At 50.5% G+C, this 21,714-nt stretch overlaps 2 protein-coding genes across 2 annotated transcripts; one reads left to right on the top strand and one right to left on the bottom strand.

The window, feature by feature from the left end:
• Nucleotides 1-7,640: 7,640 nt before the first annotated feature.
• Nucleotides 7,641-14,929, bottom strand: YIPF2 (Yip1 domain family member 2). Its single transcript, XM_075272587.1, has 8 exons — nt 14,689-14,929; nt 13,526-13,668; nt 13,360-13,440; nt 13,101-13,188; nt 9,226-9,342; nt 8,985-9,151; nt 8,723-8,905; nt 7,641-7,903 (listed from the first exon to the last, which is right to left on the bottom strand). The coding sequence occupies exons 1-8, from the start codon at nt 14,717-14,719 to the stop codon at nt 7,814-7,816; spliced, it is 900 nt and encodes a 299-aa protein (XP_075128688.1). The 5' UTR covers nt 14,720-14,929; the 3' UTR covers nt 7,641-7,813.
• A 139-nt stretch (nt 14,930-15,068) lies between these two features.
• On the top strand, nt 15,069-17,409 carry TIMM29 (translocase of inner mitochondrial membrane 29). Its single transcript, XM_075276069.1, has 2 exons — nt 15,069-15,229; nt 16,416-17,409. The coding sequence occupies exons 1-2, from the start codon at nt 15,109-15,111 to the stop codon at nt 17,003-17,005; spliced, it is 711 nt and encodes a 236-aa protein (XP_075132170.1). The 5' UTR covers nt 15,069-15,108; the 3' UTR covers nt 17,006-17,409.
• Nucleotides 17,410-21,714: the final 4,305 nt, after the last annotated feature.

Raw genomic sequence — 21,714 nt, 5'->3', positions numbered from 1 at the left:
GCTACACAATGCAGAATAGTTTTTGTTGTGGATTTTGCCGAGTGGCTTCAGAAGTAATGGGAGAGATTTAAGAAGTTCTTAGACTTCTCCTGACTGCTAAATTCACTGCACAGGTTTTCTGTAATGTGTGATCTGAGCCTGAAAGCATAGCTCCCGTTTTATTTATTTCTATATGTTGATATTGTTTTGAGGGTGGTGATCATAGTCGTGCTATACTTTATCCTATCTAACTTCCTTTTTATTAGAAAACAGGCTGTAAAGTTTCCGTTGGCACTGCTCTAAATATTGCCAGGGCGATTCTGTACATCCATACTCAATGTAGCATGTAAATCTGAAGCATTTACCAAATTGGGGGGGGGGGGGACCCACACACTTCACATGGCTGGCTGGCTTTCTAGTTGTATTCCTTGTTGCAAAATTGAAGTACTAGCTGTAACAGAACCTGAGATATCACTAGTTAAAAACTCAGTCGGAATGTGATTGTATATGCAGCATATTAAGTTCAAATTCCTGACGATTGGTATCTCGGGTTCGCAATCTGAGCTGAGAACTTCTGCTTTCTTATGCTACACGAACCATTTTTCTAGGTGGTAATACAGTCATGTGAAGTGGCCGTCCCCCTTTGGTAAATGCTTCAGCTCTGCCTATTTGCATTATAACTATGTACAGACTTTCATTAGTAACAGCTCAGAGTGTTGTAAGGAGAATGTTACAGTCTGTTTTATAATAAAAAGGAAGTTAGATAGGATAACAAAGTATATTATTGAAATGGTCACCAGACCAAAAAAAGTTACCTTATCCAATGTCCTCCTGTAAGAGAGCCTATAAACTCTAGGGAGAACAATATGCCCACACCAATTAGTTCCCTTCAAGGACTGGTTGGTGTTCAGTAGATGTATTTCACCTGATGGCTTACCTGTTAAAGAGGACCTTTCATATCCTCATCAGTGTGTGGTATTGATACCTGAGCACGTGTCGGCTTTCTTGATATGTGCCCTGCTGCTGGAGATATTGGTGCCTTCAGCTTTGGCACCGATATCTCCCCACTTTCAGAAGGGTGGGCCTTACTGCCTAGCATCATTGCTGGGCCGGGAAGAACATCCAGCATTGGGGCATTGAAGAATTCGGCGAGCTGTCTCCTTGCTCGCGGTCTATAATACTGCGCATTGATGAGAACGTCAAACATCCTTTATAAAAGGGTTAAGTCACAAAACCTATTGATCCTTTTTCCATATTCGAGTAGGGCCCAGCACCCTCCGGGCCTCCCGCTGTTGTGAGCCTACATTTCCCTTTATACATAGTTGTTCAGCCGTTTTTGAATCTCCCAAAGAAGTGACTGGAGCATGCTTGGAGTTGTAGTTTTACAACAGCTTGGGTATATCGTAGATTGGTCAGGGGCATCTGACCGATGATACCCTAAATCACCCTGAGGACAGAGGCATATTACCCCTGTGAATACAGCTGCAGGAAAAGTGACCCAACCCCCATTGCTGTTAAAGTGGTTTCACCTCTGAGTAAAGATGTTTCTACTCTGATCCCACCTTAATCCCTTGGGTGTAAACAGATTTGCGTTGGTTACGTCCTTGTTCGCACTAAAACGGCGTTATCTACTCCACCGGAATGACAGTATGAAGATGAACTTCATCCTGAGGTTACAGCTGTGTGAACAAGCCTCAATGGGATGTATTTGTAACACATTTTTAGGTGAAAGCTGACCCATTGTAAAAAAACAACCAGCCGGACTAGGTCAGGATAAAGGTGAGTAAAGCCTCTCTTGTTCCTGATTTGACTATACAGTTTTTGGCTCTGTTCTCCGCTCTGGTTTTATGTGACGTGAGGTTTTGTGATCCTTCCTTTTCAAGGTACTTTACATTACTTGCTGTACAAAATCTGGTCTACCCCTCCAGAAGATGGAGTCGCTACCTGGGCCATCACATCCTACCTATAATCCCAGTGAGCCGAGCCTCGATATTCAGGGAAAAGGTTCCTTCCTGACTCCAACTATGGCCGAATAAACCCCTGGATGAACAGCCCATCCCATAAATCTTCCATAACCTATTTTTAATTTCAAGAAAGTTATCCAGACTGCTCTTCATCTTGTTCAGACGTCACTGCATCCTGTGGCAGCGAGATCCATAATCTCATTGCTCTTACTGTAAAGAATCCTGACTGATGAAACCTTCATGTCCTCGAGACCCATCATCAAAGGGACATATTAATAGAAAGATCTTTGTCCATTCATGTATTGCTACATCGTAGCTTCCAATCATCTCGGATTGCAGGTGCTGTCCCGGTCAGCGGGAGCAATGTCCTGGCTTCAATCCATCTGCATCCACGTTAAATGCAATGGTGAAGCAGAGAGCTGTCTGCTTCCTGCTTCACCATTCGGTGTGATAGTACGTGAAGCCTCCAGGACAAGAGATAGAAGATAACGGTGGGCTAAGGTGAGTATTTAGTGGTTTCGTTTACTGTAAGGACAATTGATGGGGGACACTTTACTGTAGGGAGACATTATAATGTTGGGGCGTACCATTTGAGCGTGACTGTAGGGGACACAAAGAGAAATGGATGGGAATGGGCAGAGAGAAAGTGTTTGGGGCTAAATGTGTGCCACATGTTCTGTCCCTCCGATCGTTGGGATGTTATTAGGTCGCCCCTAAACTATTCTTAAACACAAGTTTGATGGCTTTCTCATCTAATCCACCCATCCCCTTTATTTCCTGGTGCGCCTCTTCTTCACCCACTCTAGATCACTTACAGTGGGGCAAAAAAGTATTTAGTCAGTCACCAATAGTGCAAGTTCCAACACTTAAAAAGATGAGGCGTCTGTAATTTACATCATAGGTAGACCTCAACTATGAGAGACAAAATGAGAAAACAAATTCAGAAAATCACATTGTCTGATTTTGTAAGAATTTATTTGCAAATTATGGTGGAAAATAAGTATTTGGTCACCTACAAACAATCAAGATTTCTGGCTCTCACAGACCTGTAACTTCTTCTTTAAGAGTCTCCTCTTTCCTCCACTCATTACCTGTAGTAATGGCACGTGTTTAAACTTATCAGTATAAAAAGACACCTGTGCACACCCTCAAACAGACTCCAAACTCCACTATGGTGAAGACCAAAGAGCTGTCAAAGGACACCAGAAACAAAATTGTAGCCCTGCACCAGGCTGGGAAGACTGAATCTGCAATAGGCAACCAGCTTGGATTGAAGAAATCAACTGTGGGAGCAATAATTAGAAAATGGAAGACATACAAGACCACTGATAATCTCCCTCAATCTGGGGCTCCACGCAAAATCTCACCCCGTGGGGTCAAAATGATCACAAGAACGGTGAGTAAAAATCCCAGAACCACGCGGGGGGACCTAGTGAATGAACTGCAGAGAGCTGGGACCAATGTTACAAAGCCTACCATCAGTAACACACTACGCCGCCAGGGACTCAGATCCTGCAGTGCCAGACGTGTCCCACTGCTTAAGCCAGTACATGTCCGGGCCCGTCTGAAGTTTGCTAGAGAGCATTTGGATGATCCAGAAGAGTATTGGGAAAATGTCCTATGGTCTGTGAGACCAAACTGGAACTGTTTGGTAGAAACACAACTTTTCGTGTTTGGAGGAAAAAGAATACGGAGTTGCATCCATCAAACACCATACCTACTGTAAAGCATGGGGGTGGAAACATCATGCTTTGGGGCTGTTTCTCTGCAAAGGGGCCAGGACGACTGATCCGGGTACATGAAAGAATGAATGGGGCCATGTATTGTAAGATTTTGAGTGCAAACCTCCTTCCATTAGCAAGGGCATTGAAGATAAAATGTGGCTGGGTATTTCAACATGACAATGATCCAAAGCACACCGCCAGGGCAACGAAGGAGTGACTTTGTAAGAAGCATTTCAAGGTCCTGGAGTGGCCTAGCCAGTCTCCAGATCTCAACCCTATCGAAAACCTTTGGAGGGAGTTGAAAGTCCGTGTTGCCAAACGATAGCCCCAAAACATCACTGCTCTAGAGGAGATCTGCATGGAGGAATGGGCCAACATACCAACAACAGTGTGTGCCAACCTTGTGAAGACTTACAGAAAACGTTTGACCTCTGTCATTGCCAACAAAGGAGAGAGAACAAAGTATTGAGATGAAATTTTGTTACTGACCAAATACTTATTTTCCACCATAATTTGAAAAAAAATTCTTACAAAATCAGACAATGTGATTTCCTGGATTTGTTTTCTCATTTTGTCTCTCATAGTAGAGGTCTACCTATGATGTAAATTACAGACGCCTCTCATCTTTTTAAGTGGTGGAACTTGCACTATTGGTGACTGACTAAATACTTTTTTGCCCCACTGTACATCTTTCTAAGGCCTTTTAATTTTGGATAATGGAGGCAAAACCATGTCCTTGTCTTCTCTTCCTCTCTCGATCTCAAGGTACTTTTTGCCTGGCACTGGTGACTGTAATGCAGTTTAGTGTCCACCAATATACCTGACTATTGGCCGTATTACCCAATATGTTATGTAGTACGTAACTTGACCTAAGTGTAACCTGAAATTCATCCACAAGACCCCTCTCGCTCTGCTCCAGGGCACATTGGATCATATACCAGTAAAACAGAGGAAATGTTTTCAGATATTGGCATTTTCCATGACTATGAGTCCCCCATGACTGCACTTAGGAGAATGAGCTCTATAGGGACATAAACAGAAATTAAATGCCCCATCCATCCTCCCTACAGGGCTCAGGTTAGTGAGGTTCTCTCTCCTTTTGAAGGGTGGGGTCCTGGTTTGATACCTTTCCTTTTCAGCCTTGACTGGCCTCTTGTGAGCTTCTTCTGGCAGTTGGGCATTGGAGGGGTTGCATCAGTCTCCATCCTGTGCATATAAGGCTGGCCACAGAAGTGCAGCTTTGTCTGCACCGTCCCTCCATTTCTGGCACCAGGGGCGTAACTAGCAAAAACTGAACCCCACAGCAAACTTTTGACTCCCAAAGGGCACAGTGCCCCCTTACCTGGCCCCCACACAGTAGAACATCCCATTTACACACTCGCTACGGTCCCATAGTGGCCTCTCCACACGCGGTATAATGTCCAATAGTGATCCCTATGGTGTAAAGTGCAAATTTCTAATTTGGCAGAACCTTGGGCTACACCACCCAGGACCGCCAAGTATACTGATCGGAGGTCCAGGGAATATAAAAAACATTACCGCCTTTCCTGGGCTGCGGTGTGACTCCTCGCTGTCTGCGATGCTTCTGACTGATGTCACAGATGTGGGGTAACACCAGCGCCATTATGCATAATGATGCCGGCCTGACCCCTGTGACATCATTGAAGAGGCTGAAGACAACAGTGAGTTGTGCTGGAGCCCAGGAGAGGTGACACTTTGTTGTAGTTTATTTTAGTTATACTTTGTGTTTGGTCTAAACTTAAGCGCTAGAGAAACGTCCCGAGACAAATCTCTTGATGTTCACCCAACAAATACCAAATACTATGGCCCGACTTGCCTATCCCCATTCCTGGCTCCAGATTCCTCCGCTCCCCCCTCATGCTTTCCATATCATGTCCCTGACAGTGATGTCCTGCGCTGGTCAGCAATGTGATATAAGCTACACAGGGCCCCCTGGAGGGCTGAAAGGGAAGCAGAGGCCTCTGTTAGCGCAGATGGATAAGTAAATGGGGCCATTACCTGCCAAAAGACTATTAATACCATACAATACATTACAAAGTGCTGGCACAGAACTATGCCAGATAAACCTGCGAGTCTGCTGACTGTCATGGCAACAGATCACTTGCCCGAGATTTCGTGTTGAGGGTCAGTGATTCACCCCAAAATCGTGATGCCTATTTGCCGCTGGCAAGATGGTGCCTACGTCAGCATTGACCGCAGCGCTAGTGTGTTGGCGCTGGTTCTCTGCTGAACGGCCGCCCTACTTAAATATCCAAAATCTTCCGTACTATATGGCAAGAAATAGATTAAAGGAGGAGAGGTTCAGTCCCCCAATGCAAATTTTGAAGACTCTTTTCTCTTAGAAGCTGTATGAACATTGAGGAGGTGATAGAATCTGAAACCGTTCAAGACAAAATATTGGAGGGTCTAAAAAAAAAAAAAAAAAGTGTGCTTCAGGTTAACAAAACCGTTAGGCCTAGTTCATACAGGGCTAGGGATAGTGTATTTTGGTCCCGATTTTGATGTGGGAAGCTGCATCAGAATAGGACTAAAATGCGCCTAACGCGACCGTCACATCTTCCGCCAGTTGTGGCTTCCCCCTCTGGAGTACGCCCAAATGAATGGGCCTAGGCCAGAGGTTGCTGTTGCGAGGCGGACGCCGGGGCTGAATCAGCCGCGGAATCCACCTGAAGAAAGGGCAGCTCGCTTCTTTATTCCGGGAGCGGGAACAAACCACTCACAGAAAAAAGAACGCTAGCGGTCTACATAGACCTCTATTGTGAGTGGCCGGATTTTGAGGAGGATTCGGCGTCAAAATCCGAGCTCTGTTGCCCCGTGTGAACAAGCCGTTAAAGAACAATATTAGACAAATGGGACTCCTCAGTGAAAAAGACTCCAAAATTTGGGATAGTTTTCCTAAGGTGACCAGGTCGCTAAGGTTGGGGTTGAGGTCTTGGCCCACTGGACCGTAAGTCTGATGCCCTCCTTAAACGGGTCTGAGAAGAGGCCATGGGTGATTTAAGAACAAACAGCGTCCGTGGCTGTAGCCCGATCCTTAATCTCACCTAAAAAAGAGACATTCTCTAGAGAAGATTGATGGCTCCATATCTGGAGGACCTTCTTCCTCTTCCTCCATCAATCCTGGCTACTCGCAGAGACTCGCTATTTCGTTTCCTCTCCAGGTCAGATAATAATAAACTTTCCAAAGTCAAATCTGGTTCTAGCAATTTTTTTTCAGTTGTCACATTAGAACCAAGGTCTATAAGATCTGATCTGCTGTCAGTGTCCTGGCCTGGGCATGGAGTCAGAATCACATCGGGGCCTCCAAAATTGGATTCTTTCTTCTTGGAACAGGAGACATCGCTGGATCATTCTGAAGAGAAAAAAACCTGTCCTGAAATTGGTGGCGGGAGGACAAATGATCTTCAGGAATATTCCGGCATAAGCGGCTGATAGTGTCTCTCCCAAATCACAGCCATGTTCTTAGAAAGTGATGATAAAGCTGATGTGATGACAGCCTGTCGCCAATATGGCTGCACTTCCTGTCATGTGACCCCACAGCCATAGATCTTAGTATTTGTAGAGTGAATGTGTTTATCATAGCATCCGGAATCTTCCATTGTAGAATAAGATTCAGAGGAAGTTCTCAGTCCATCTGGGTGGGAAAGGGGTCTAAATCCCAGGGCTGCCATGATCAGCTTATTGTAGCGCGCGAGTGGGTGAGCGCTGTGTTCTCTCCACTAACTACCAAGCACAGCGCCATACATTGTATAGTGGCCATGCTTGGTATTGCGGCAGCCATGTTTTTCTTATCCTGTAAAGTTTCCTGACAGTGGAGCTGCTTAGGCCAAGATCTGTCACTACATTATGTTAATGTGAACAAGATTGGTGTAAGAATCGAGCAGCACCCATACCGGTGGGTGGTGTCAGATGCTCTGCGGCAGACTACGAAGGGTTAATAACCAGGCGTACATGAGAAAAGAAGAGCTTTATTATCGATCACTATCTCTACATCTGTAAATCATCCAGTACAAACAGCGGAGGCGATGAGCAGACGTCTGCGCCCGTCCCGGGGGTGCTAGGAGACCTCACCGCAGTGTGACCTTACAACAGGCCAGGATCACTCAGTCCCTGCTTCCAGGCCGCTCACATCTTGTGCGTGGTGATGTGGCCCTTTGGGGTTGTGGTGACTATCGGGGCCATCGGTGATTCTTCCACCGTCCAGAAGAAATATACCTGCAGAAGACAAGAAGCCGCCATTACTTCTTCATGTCGCCTAGTGGGCAAAATCTGCCACCGCTTGTCTGTGGTGTATTCCCCTCTCCAAACAATACAAACATGCATGCTCAGCGGAGTATGTGTGCATATGACGGGGCAAGGAAGAATAAAGTTGTTGGCACATTCTGCCCTCCTAAGGTGCCCATGTACCAGGCTGATGACAGTAGACTGCTGCACTTCTATGTAAAACTAGGGGGCGCTATGTTCACATTCAGCCTGTATGTAGCATGTGGAGCAGGAATAGGAAGGTACTCGGCTGTTACAGGGAATTGACATCACCCAGATCCGGCTGCCATTGGATGTTGGTGAAGAGTCTCATGGATTGGGACTGTCCCTGGTAACCTGAGTGTCAGTACAATGTGATGGGTGACAGCAGATCCTACACGGAGTGGTCACTCGGCTCCCATATCGCCCTCAATAGAAAACCTGCCGCGTTATGTACTGCTGGTTCCTAGTCACCCATTGTAATGCCTAGCTACAGAGATCTGCCGTTCAGGACTTTAGGAAAGTTGCACGACAACATCCTGTGTGAGCATTTATCTAGGCCATACAACTTTACAGAGCGACGACATGGAGAGGATGGAACCTGTAATTCAGGCTCTCCCGCTATCTGTACGAGTCTCTGCAATACACAAGTGAGATACGTCGTGCAGGACAAGACCGGATTCACATGAGCAGATTGCAAAACAGAAACCTTACAGATCGGATCCACCCTGTCAGGTCAGACAAGATCCTTCCGTATCCTCGACAGTATACAGCCGGTGACGGCCTCCGTACCTTACAGCCCACGGCCAGGAGCAGATGCAGCAGGACGATACTCGCTACAATGCCGATGGCCACCATTTTGTTATCTCTCCGAACGTGTGGCCAGAAGGCGAGGACGAGAACAAAGCCGGAGAGACACATGGCCACCAGGAGGATGATCCAGCGGAAAATCTCATTGGGAAAGACGCAGAGAACCTGAGAAATACAACAATGCAGAGGTTAGAAGAGATGTACTGACGTGTCTCTGCGTCTATGGAGAGCGGCTGCTACTTACTGTGGAAGGAATGTACGCAGACAAGGAGTAGCCATAGACGCACACAGTCTCCATGAAGCTGTAGGTGCCCACTCCGGAGATCACCCCTTTCCTCCACTGAAGGAACCCCCAGAGGGCCAAGGGGACCAGCCAGGCGTAGCTGTATATGATGATGCCGGCCACCGTGACTGCGGGACACAAGGGAAGACGTCAGGCCCAGCACACAGGATCCACACCTTATATACCGCCGTATACCACCCACCTTTATGGAACTGCGGGCTGTAGTTGTAGTCCGGCTTGCCGTGCATCTGTATAAATGTCGCCAGGTTACCCACCACTGTGACCGTGATCACCAGCGTGGCGCAAATCCAGAACGGCCCTGAAAGAGACATCGGCCTGGTCACAGGAGAAAGTCCATGTACTCACCGCATTACCGCTCCATTCATAACTATAGGTGTGCCGGAGATAGCCGAGCGCACTCACCGCATTACCGCTCCATTCATAACTATAGGCGCGCCGGAGATAGCCGAGCGCACTCACCGCATTACCGCTCCATTCATAACTATAGGCGCGCCAGAGATAGCCGAGCGCACTCACCGCATTACCGCTCCATTCATAACTATAGGCGCGCCGGAGATAGCCGAGCGCACTCACCGCATTACCGCTCCATTCATATCTATAGGCGCGCCGGAGATAGCCGAGCGCACTCACCGCATTACCGCTCCATTCATAACTATAGGCGCGCCAGAGATAGCCGAGCGCACTCACCGCATTACCGCTCCATTCATAACTATAGGTGTGCCGGAGATAGCCGAGCGCACTCACAGCATTACAGCTCCATTCATAACTACAGACGCGCCGGAGATAGCCGAGCACACTCACCACATTACCGCTCCATTCATATCTATTGGCGTGCTGGAGATAGCCGAGCGCACTCACAGCATTACAGCTCCATTCATAACTACAGACGCGCCGGAGATAGTCGAGCACACTCACCACATTACCGCTCCATTCATATCTATTGGCGTGCTGGAGATAGCTGAGCGCACTCACCGCATTACCGCTCCATTCATATCTATAGGCGCGCCGGAGATAGCCGAGCGCACTCACCACATTACCGCTCCATTCATATCTATAGGCGCGCCGGAGATAGCCAAGCGCACTCACCACATTACCGCTCCATTCATATCTATTGGCGTGCTGGAGATAGCCGAGCGCACTCACCGCATTACCGCTCCATTCATATCTATTGGCGTGCTGGAGATAGCCGAGCGCACTCACCGCATTACCGCTCCATTCATATCTATAGGCGCGCCGGAGATAGCCGAGCACACTCACCGCATTACCGCTCCATTCATAACTATAGGTGTGCCGGAGATAGCCGAGCGCACTCACAGCATTACAGCTCCATTCATAACTACAGACGCGCCGGAGATAGCCGAGCACACTCACCACATTACCGCTCCATTCATATCTATTGGTGTGCTGGAGATAGCCGAGCGCACTCACAGCATTACAGCTCCATTCATAACTACAGACGCGCCGGAGATAGTCGAGCACACTCAGCACATTACCGCTCCATTCATATCTATTGGCGTGCTGGAGATAGCCGAGCGCACTCACCACATTACCGCTCCATTCATAACTATAGGTGTGCCGGAGATAGCCGAGCGCACTCACAGCATTACAGCTCCATTCATAACTATAGGTGTGCCGGAGATAGCCGAGCGCACTCACCACATTACCGCTCCATTCATAACTATAGGTGTGCCGGAGATAGCCGAGCACACTCACCGCATTACCGCTCCATTCATAACTATAGGCGTGCCGGAGATAGCCAAGCGCACTCACCACATTACCGCTCCATTCATATCTATTGGCGTGCTGGAGATAGCCGAGCGCACTCACCGCATTACCGCTCCATTCATATCTATAGGCGCGCCGGAGATAGCCGAGCGCACTCACCGCATTACCGCTCCATTCATATCTATAGGCGCGCCGGAGATAGCCGAGCGCACTCACCACATTACCGCTCCATTCATATCTATAGGCGCGCCGGAGATAGCCGAGCACACTCACCGCATTACCGCTCCATTCATAACTATAGGCGTGCCGGAGATAGCCAAGCGCACTCACCACATTACCGCTCCATTCATATCTATTGGCGTGCTGGAGATAGCTGAGCGCACTCACCGCATTACCGCTCCATTCATAACTATAGACGCGCCGGAGATAGCCGAGCGCACTCACCACATTACCGCTCCATTCATAACTATAGGTGTGCCGGAGATAGCCGAGCGCACTCACAGCATTACAGCTCCATTCATAACTACAGACGCGCCGGAGATAGCCGAGCGCACTCACCGCATTACCGCTCCATTCATATCTATAGGCGCGCCGGAGATAGCCGAGCACACTCACCGCATTACTGCTCCATTCATAACTATAGGCGTGCCGGAGATAGCCAAGCGCACTCACCACATTACCGCTCCATTCATATCTATTGGCGTGCTGGAGATAGCTGAGCGCACCACCGCATTACCGCTCCATTCATAACTATAGACGCGCCGGAGATAGCCGAGCGCACTCACCACATTACCGCTCCATTCATAACTATAGGTGTGCCGGAGATAGCCGAGCGCACTCACAGCATTACAGCTCCATTCATATCTATTGGCGTGCTGGAGATAGCCGAGCGCACTCACCGCATTACTGCTCCATTCATAACTATAGACGTGCCGGAGATAGCCGAGCGCACTCACCACATTACCGCTCCATTCATAACTATAGACGTGCCAGAGACAGCCGAGTGCACTCACCGCATTACTGCTCCATTCATAACTATAGGCACGCCGGAGATAGCTGAGCGCACTCACCGCATTACTGCTCCATTCATAACTATAGACGTGCCAGAGACAGCCGAGTGCACTCACCGCATTACTGCTCCATTCATAACTATAGGCACGCCGGAGATAGCCGAGCGCACTCACCGCATTACCGCTCCATTCATATCTATAGGCGCGCCGGAGATAGCTGAGCGCACTCACCGCATTACCGCTCCATTCATATCTATAGGCGCGCCGGAGATAGCCGAGCGCACTCACCGCATTACCGCTCCATTCATATCTATAGGCGCGCCGGAGATAGCCGAGCACACTCACCGCATTACTGCTCCATTCATAACTATAGGCGTGCCGGAGATAGCCAAGCGCACTCACCACATTACCGCTCCATTCATATCTATTGGCGTGCTGGAGATAGCCGAGCACACTCACCGCATTACCGCTCCATTCATAACTATAGGCGCGCCGGAGATAGCCGAGCGCACTCACCACATTACCGCTCCATTCATAACTATAGGTGTGCCGGAGATAGCCGAGCGCACTCACAGCATTACAGCTCCATTCATATCTATTGGCGTGCTGGAGATAGCCGAGCGCACTCACCGCATTACTGCTCCATTCATAACTATAGACGTGCCGGAGATAGCCGAGCGCACTCACCACATTACCGCTCCATTCATAACTATAGACGTGCCAGAGACAGCCGAGTGCACTCACCGCATTACTGCTCCATTCATAACTATAGGCACGCCGGAGATAGCTGAGCGCACTCACCGCATTACTGCTCCATTCATAACTATAGACGTGCCAGAGACAGCCGAGTGCACTCACCGCATTACTGCTCCATTCATAACTATAGGCACGCCGGAGATAGCCGAGCGCACTCACCGCATTACCGCTCCATTCATAACTATAGACGTGCCAGAGACAGCCGAGCGCACTCACCGCATTACCGCTCCATTCATAACTATAGGTGTGCCGGAGATAGCCGAGCACACTCACCGCATTACTACTCCATTCATAACTATAGGCACGCCGGAGATAGCCGAGCGCACTCACCACATTACCGCTCCATTCATAACTATAGGCACGCCGGAGATAGCCGAGCACACTGTACTTTGGCTATTGATATAAATGGACACACTCGATGGGGGGGTCTAAACAAACAAACTCCCACTCTATGGCCAGGGGATAATCTTTTAAAGGAGAACTCCATCCCAGTGTCACAGTGGTCATTATTACGAGACAGTAGTCAGAGTGTCACAGACTTGTGTCGTGTGCCTCGCACACTTACCGTACAGATCTGGGCTGTTTCGGAGGTGATGTCTGACAAAGTTCTTCCCAGGCATCGGCACTAAGGAAGCTCTGATCCTGTCCAGTACCTGAGCCAGAACGACACAATGGAAAAGTTTACTCTGTTGTATGGGGCGCCCCCTGCTGGTTACTAAACAATTGTACTTTTAGGGACCTTAAACACCACTGAGTCCTGTCTGGGATGTGTGCATGTGGGGGCACTGAGGGGTACTTGGTTTGATCTGGTTTAGAGGACTCACCTGGGAAGTGTCTACATCAAACAGGTCCTGGTAGTACTGGAAGGTCCAGAAGCCGGAGGCTTTCTTCTGAGGAGCGAGGAGCTGAAGACAGAGAATAGGAAGCCATTAGCTTTGAGTGTATGCAGAGAGGTCATTACATCAGGGTGGTATACAGGGGGCGCCATACCTCGGTCTGATCCGTCTCACCCTCCTCGCCCTCGCTATCGCCTCCCATCTGTAGTGTGGCATGCTGGGGTCTTGCCTCCTCACTCGCGCTCTTTGTTGTGGCATTTGGGGTTGCAGCAAGGAGGTCCTCCGCTTCATCAAACTCTGCACCAAGAGGAAGGGAAGGCTCTTATAGCTAGTCAGTCTATTGCTCTCTGTTATCAGCCATCTGAGGCTGCCGTGATCACGATCGCTTTACAAGTCATTTCTCGTGCCCTTAAAGGGGTTCTCTAAGGATTAAATATTGATGACCTATACTTAGGGTACCTGATTGGTGGGGGTCTGACAACCAAGAACCCCACAGATTTGAACATTGTAACTTGCACTTCACAAGTCATGTGACATTAGGTTTACCTGTTTGCAGCTCAGTCTCATTCAAGTGAATAGGGCTGAGCTGCAATACCAAGCACAGCCACTATATAATGTATGGCGCTGTCTCTGGCTTCAGTGTCCAACAAATGCTGCATCCCCTTCACCCTCCTCATATATGGGGGTCCCAGGACTCAGGTCCCCACTGACATGATACTGATGTAAATAAAGTTTTTGTGTCATCTGCAGCCACCACCAGGGGGCGCTCGTGAGCTCGCTGCAGACAATAGTGTGGAGCAGGCTCCCTCTAGTGGTGGCTGCAGGTAGTCACAGGATATTTTATAGGTCTCTGCAGAGGATTTGGAGCTCTGTGTCAGCTATAAGACCTATACAATATAGCGGCGCCTTATGGTGGACAGCAGCCAATCAGAAAACACAATAAGTTACGTAAAACTATGCCGGGCGCTCAAGGCTGGGCTCTGATTGGCTGCTACAAGGACAATTTAGAAGCCCAATGTGACCAATTACCAAGGAGGGGACGAGTATTACTGCGACACACGTAAACTACGCCATACGTCATGGACGGTGATGGAGACGGGCGAAGGGATGGTGTGACATAAGGGGTCACATACTTATGACTGTCATGTGACCTCACCCAACTCTGACAACTTCTATAGTTCTCTAATAACATGGGGACATTATATAGGAGTGCACCTGTATACTACACCTACTACGTCATCACTATGTACAGCAGGGCAGCACGTCATAACAGGCGGTATACATCCCTCTAACCCATAATACAGTCCTACAGCTTACCCTGGAATTGTAGTTGGTCGGCAGACGCCATGTCATCGGAGCGACATGCCCCGGATCACGTGACTCCCGGAGAACGACAACTCCCGCACTGCCAGCACTGAGCGGCCGCGTCACCACTGCCCGGACTGTACCAACTGCTGCCCCAAATAGGGGGTAGTGAAATGTCACTGCACGAGAAGCCGACACCTGGCGGTGATTACAGGCATCACATCGGCCTTGCCGCGGAGAATCCAGAGACACTATAGACGTATGTAATGGGTAGTCAGCTGATTGGCTCCCCCCCCCCCCCCCGGCATTGGTGGACATACAGTGAACTGGAACCTTCAGGAAAGGGCTGTAATTCCTGGAGGGAAGAGATTTCACACTGCACCAAAGTAAGGGCACTGAAGCCGGAAGTGACCTCAGTGCTGGAGGACAGACATGGCCGGGCGGTGTGTGGGGGTCTTACTGCGGAGGTCATGTTCTGGCACTGCTGCCCCGCTGGCGGCCGAGGCCAAGCCCAAGCCCGGGTTCTGGGAGAGGATGAAGGAGAAGAAGATGGGTGAGCGAATGGAGGAGGAGGAGTGTGATGGAGGAGGGAGGAACACGTGGGGTGCCATGTTATACCTGCTGTAGTACTGGCACCGAGCAGGGGAGGAGTCAGGGTGGCACAGGACACTCCCCCTCACACACTCACAGAGTGCCTCCTGTTATCCAGAGTATCCCCTCCCCCATCTCTGTCCCCTCCATATAGTATAATGGCCGCCGTCACTGTCCCCTCCATATAGTATAATGGCCGCCATCACTGTCCCCTCCATACAGTATAATGGCCGCCATCACTGTCCCCTCCATACAGTATAATGGCCACCATCACTATCCCCTCCATATAGTATAATGGCCGCCATCACTGTCCCCCCCCCCCATACAGTATAATGGCCGCCATCACTGTCCTCCCACCCCATACAGTATAATGGTCACCATCACTGTCCCCTCCATATAGTATAATGGCCGCCATCACTGTCCCCTCCATATAGTATAATGGTCACCATCACTGTCCCCCCCCCCCCCTCATACATTATACTGGCCTCCATCACTGTCCCCCCTCCATACAGTATAATGGCCACCATCACTCCCCCCCCCCCCATACATTATAATGGCCGCCATCACTGTCCCCCCCCCCCATACAGTATAATGGCCACCATCACTCCCCCCCCCCATACATTATAATGGCCACCATCACTCCCCCCCCCCCATACAGTATAATGGCCACCATCACTCCCCCCCCCATACATTATAATGGCCGCCATCACTGTCCCCCCCCCCCCCATACAGTATAATGGCTGCCACCACTGTTCCCCCCCCCCCCCCATACATTATACTGGCCTCCATCACTTCCCCCCCCCCCCATACATTATAATGGCCGCCATCACTGCCCCCCCCCCCCATACAGTATAATGGCCGCCATCACTGTCCCCACCATACAGTATTATGGTCACCATCACTGCCCCCCCCCATACAGTATAATGGCCGCCATCACTGTCCCCACCATACAGTATAATGGCCGCCATCACTGTCCCCCCCCCCCCCCCCATACAGTATAATGGCCGCCATCACTGTCCCCCCCCCCCCCCATACAGTATAATGGCCGCCATCACTGCCCCATGTACAAGTATATAACTACTATATTACTGCCCCCTATGTATACAAATATACTCTAATCCCCCCCATCTATTCTGTTTTCCTTGCAGTTGTCTGGACCAAAAGCCTCTTACGTGATTATAAGGAAGCCTGTAAGGACATAGTAGTGGGAGCCAAGGAACAACCTGGTAAAGCTGCTCTCTACCTCTCCCTGCTGGCAGGGGTGGGAGTGTGCTCCTCTCATGCCCCGTCTGAGGACTCCTTCCACTCTTCTGTCCTGGAGGCTTCGGCCTCTCTGCTCCTGCTCTCCCCCTGGACAAGAAGCGGTACATCGGACGGCCATGTGCAGCGTCTCCTCCACCTCAGAAACCAGGGGCGTCTGCGCCACCTCGATCTCCTGGTCCTGTCTCTGGTGTATGAGGCCCCCTACGACCCGGACTGTGACCTGTACAACACCCAGTGCCCGCACCTGCAGCCCCGCATGGTCGACTTCCCCCGCCGGGTTCTGGACATCGGCTTCTTAGGAGACTGGTGGATTCTGAGGAACAAGATGAGGGACTTTGATATTAATGAAGATGAGTTCAGCCACCTGCCCCCCGGCATGAGAACCATCTCCCATAACCAGCTGCACTCGCAGGAGAACGAGAGACTCTATGAGCGCAAATTCAAGGCGGTGACGATGCCGGAGGACCTCCAGTGATGGGAGGGGGGCGCAGTGGACAGGACTGCTGTATATTTATATGTGTAGACATAGGGGTCATAAACATCATGTCATCTACTGCCCTCTGTCTCATGTTTCCAGGTCACATGTACAATCCTATTACAGCTGAAGGTCTGAAACAGCGCCACATCTGTCTGTGGGTTGTGTCTGGTATTGCAGATCACCACCATTGCAGTACCACACCCAACCTGTGGACAGATGTGGCGCTAGTTGTGGGTTTGCAGGTCGTCATACACTAATACTACAATTCATGTATAGCTGTATACCCGCCGTGGGCGCCCCCTAGCTGTGACTACATCAACTATCTGTTGTTTCCCTAATATGTTAACCCCTTAGTAACCAGCCTCCTGTAGGCCTTAATGGCCTCATAGAGAAATACAAAGCCCTATCATGTATCTGTATAGGAGTTGGGTTTTTTTTTTTGTTTTTCACCCAGGACAATGTGAAGTGTTTATTGGCAATATTTTGGGGTAGATCTACCTCATTACCAGTATGTGTGCTAGGGATGGAGACGAGTTAATGACCATGGAATCTAAAGAGTTAAACACATTCGGACTTGGTGGTTTCTTAGACTAGTGTTAGGGGCTGTGCACTCGCTGCTGGGCACCTGCTTCACACCGTGCGGGAGTCGCACCCTTATTCCAGGGCAACTGATGTACAATAATGGGTTAAATACGATTTCAATGCTCTGTCTATTTAGTACCTGCGGCTACTACTTTATATCTTCACCCACCACTAGGGGACAGTCTTAGTCCAGGCAATATTCATAGTATATAGCTTGCCCCCTAGTGGCAGCAGCAAGTAGCAGACACTATATAGTATGTGCCAGCAATGGCTGCCCTGACCAAATAGCATTCTATGGCCCAAGGTACCGATCTAGTCATGCCACCTTGCAAGTAGTCCCTGCTGTAGTCCCATACACTAATACATAATGCCAGTCACAGTGCCCAGGTAATAGCCCCAATGCCGTATCAGTGCCCGGGTAATGGCACCAGTGCCGTATCAGTGCCCGGGTAATGGCACCAGTGCCGTATCAGTGCCCGGGTAATGGCACCAATGCCGTATCAGTGCCCGGGTAATAGCCACAATGCCCTATCAGTGCCCGGGTAATGGCACCAGTGCCGTATCAGTGCCCGGGTAATGGCACCAGTGCCGTATCAGTGCCCGGGTAATGGCACCAGTGCCGTATCAGTGCCCGGGTAATGGCACCAGTGCCGTATCAGTGCCCGGATAATGGCACCAGTGCCGTATCAGTGCCCGGGTAATGGCACCAATGCCGTATCAGTGCCCGGGTAATGGCACCAATGCCGTATCAGTGCCCGGGTAATAGCCACAATGCCCTATCAGTGCCCAGGTAATGGCACCATTGCCGTATCAGTGCCCGGGTAATGGCACCAGTGCCGTATCAGTGCCCGGGTAATGGCACCAGTGCCGTATCAGTGCCCGGGTAATGGCACCAGTGCCGTATCAGTGCCCGGGTAATGGCACCAGTGCCGTATCAGTGCCCGGGTAATGGCACCAATGCCGTATCAGTGCCCGGGTAATGGCACCAGTGCCGTATCAGTGCCCGGGTAATGGCACCAGTGCCGTATCAGTGCCCGGATAATGGCACCAGTGCCGTATCAGTGCCCGGGTAATGGCACCAGTGCCGTATCAGTGCCCGGATAATGGCACCAGTGCCGTATCAGTGCCCGGATAATGGCACCAGTGCCGTATCAGTGCCCGGATAATGGCACCAGTGCCGTATCAGTGCCCGGGTAATGGCACCAGTGCCGTATCAGTGCCCGGATAATGGCACCAGTGCCGTATCAGTGCCCGGGTAATGGCACCAATGCCGTATCAGTACCCAGGTAATGGCACCAGTGCCGTATCAGTGCCCAGGTAATGGCACCAGTGCCCGGATAATGGCACCAGTGCCGTATCAGTGCCCGGGTAATGGCACCAATGCCGTATCAGTGCCTAGGTAATGGCACCAGTGCCGTATCAGTGCCCGGGTAATGGCACCAATGCCGTATCAGTGCCCGGGTAATAGCCACAATGCCCTATCAGTACCCAGGTAATGGCACCAGTGCCGTATCAGTGCCCGGGTAATGGCACCAGTGCTGTATCAGTGCCCAGGTAATGGCACCAGTGCCGTATCAGTGCCCGGGTAATGGCACCAATGCCGTATCAGTGCCCGGGTAATGGCACCAGTGCCATATCAGTGCCCGGGTAATGGCACCAGTGCCGTATCAGTGCCCAGGTAATGGCACCAGTGCCGTATCAGTGCCCGGGTAATGGCACCAGTGCCGTATCAGTGCCCGGGTAATGGCACCAGTGCCGTATCAGTGCCCGGGTAATGGCACCAGTGCCGTATCAGTGCCCGGGTAATGGCACCAGTGCCGTATCAGTGCCCGGGTAATGGCACCAGTGCCATATCAGTGCCCGGGTAATGGCACCAGTGCCGTATCAGTGCCCAGGTAATGGCACCAGTGCCGTATCAGTGCCCGGGTAATGGCACCAATGCCGTATCAGTACCCGGGTAATGGCACCAGTGCCGTATCAGTGCCCAGGTAATGGCACCAGTGCCGTATCAGTGCCCGGATAATGGCACCAGTGCCGTATCAGTGCCCGGGTAATGGCACCAATGCCGTATCAGTGCCCGGGTAATGGCACCAGTGCCGTATCAGTGCCCAGGTAATGGCACCAATGCCGTATCAGTACCCAGGTAATGGCACCAATGCCGTATCAGTGCCCAGGTAATGGCACCAGTGCCGTATCAGTGCCCAGGTAATGGCACCAATGCCGTATCAGTACCCAGGTAATGGCACCAGTGCCCTATCAGTACCCAGGTAATGGCACCAGTGCCCTATCAGTGCCCAGCACAGCCATACCGGCACTGCTATGTCCACGCTGACAGCATCCATAGTACCCGTATACATATAGCAGCTGCAGCAGTGCTCTTCCATATGTGGCAGCCATAGTAGTGCTCATGCAGACGTGTGCCCCTATAGTACAACCCACCTCACCTGCTCTAATAATGGGGAGGGGGGAGAAGTTACCCCACGTACAAGGAACTTCCTGCCCGGTACATAGAAGAACAATACAGGGGGCTCTTACTCAGGCTGCAGTAGCTGACACCAGAGAGCAGTAGTGTGCACACCGTCGTATGGCAGGCGCCTGTTATACCTGTGATACTGAGCAAGCGAAGCCTATAATGACTTGAACAATGTGGACAAAAGGTTACCGTAGCGACTGGTGATGTCATCAGATTAGGATGGGGGTGTAATTAATTGCACTAATTAAGAGCTTAAAAAAAAAAAACTTTGTACAGTCAAAGCAAATGTGCGGAGCGCCAGGGACGGTCGCCTGCCTGCAGCCCGGTGAGTGCACGCTGCCGCTCTGTGTAGTGACCCCTCTCTGGTGCAGAACTACAAGTCCCAGCATGTCCTGGCAGGATGATGGAGGTTGCAGGTGGTGAGGGAGTTCAGAGGAGAAGGACTGGTTAAAGGGACAGACTGGGGGGTCCGACTGCTGTCCCCCGCCCCCACCGATCACAAGATCATCTCTATGGGACTGTCAGAGAGCGAGGAGACTGGTTGCCGCTCTTGTTCTGTAGAGATCACTTCTCAGCACAGGGAGGATGACAATGAGCGGTATTACATTGATCGCAGGGTCCGCCATTCACAATAGGTGATGTCACGGCTCACCTCCTCCCCGCACAATGACCTCTGCACAGGTCACAGAGCATGCCCACGGCACATAGAAGGCAATAAGTCATCTCCAGACCACAGGTCACTATGGTACATGTGGCTACTGTAAAGCGTATCTCTATATGAGACTACCAGCAGCTTAGCCAAAATGGCCGCCCTAATAATCAACCACAGAAAATAGACAAACAAATATAAACAGTATTCCCCATGTGTCACATCATGTCGGCCATCACTCATGGGGTTGTTCCTCAGCTCAGTCGTCCGGCCTGGTCCCTATGCCGCCTCTATTAGTGGCGGTCTTCTCTAGGTTTGGTGTCCTTTACTTACATGCATCAGGAGGTACAGGATGAGCAGTGTATGAGGCGGGTAGTTCGTGTGACCATTATGTGCAGGCTCCAGGCTGGGATTAGCGGCAGGCACACTAGATCCGGGTGTGTATAGCTTGTTGTTGGTCAGGGCGGCCGTATCTCTGCTCCGATCTCTAGCTGATTGTCCAGGTCGTGTCTGGACAGGACTGTTTGCTCACTGCAGTTTATCATGAGCTCAGGACTGTTACCAGTCACTGGTAGTCAACCCTGTGTGCGCCATAGAGGGGGGAGAGACTGCATAGATGGGGGTACAAAGATGGCGGACTACAACTACCAGCTGTCCAGACCCCGCCCCCTTGTCAGACAAAATGAGAGTAGTCGGAGATGAGGACTGACCTGACTGACCCCTTACCTCATACATTAGCGGTAGACGGGATCAGTGGTTTCCGTGCCGCACCCATGGGGGTAACATGGTGATACTGCTGTAGCGGCGAGTGCCGATCCCAGAGTGCTAAGGGGGCCCCTAATGTAATACAACAAAGCACAGGGGACAGCGGTCAGGAGATCAGTCATTTTCCCAGACACTGTCATACAGGAGGGAGTGTCCTGCTGACCTCTACACCTCCAGTGGGGGCGCTATGGGGTCAATAAAGTGGCAGTAAAATCTGTGGTGCCACTTATAGGATGT

The sequence above is a fragment of the Leptodactylus fuscus genome, chromosome 5, assembly GCF_031893055.1.
Source record: "Leptodactylus fuscus isolate aLepFus1 chromosome 5, aLepFus1.hap2, whole genome shotgun sequence".
In the NCBI taxonomy this organism is placed as follows: domain Eukaryota; kingdom Metazoa; phylum Chordata; class Amphibia; order Anura; family Leptodactylidae; genus Leptodactylus; species Leptodactylus fuscus.
Note: the sequence above shows the minus strand (reverse complement) of the source record. Positions and strands in the feature narration are given on the sequence as shown.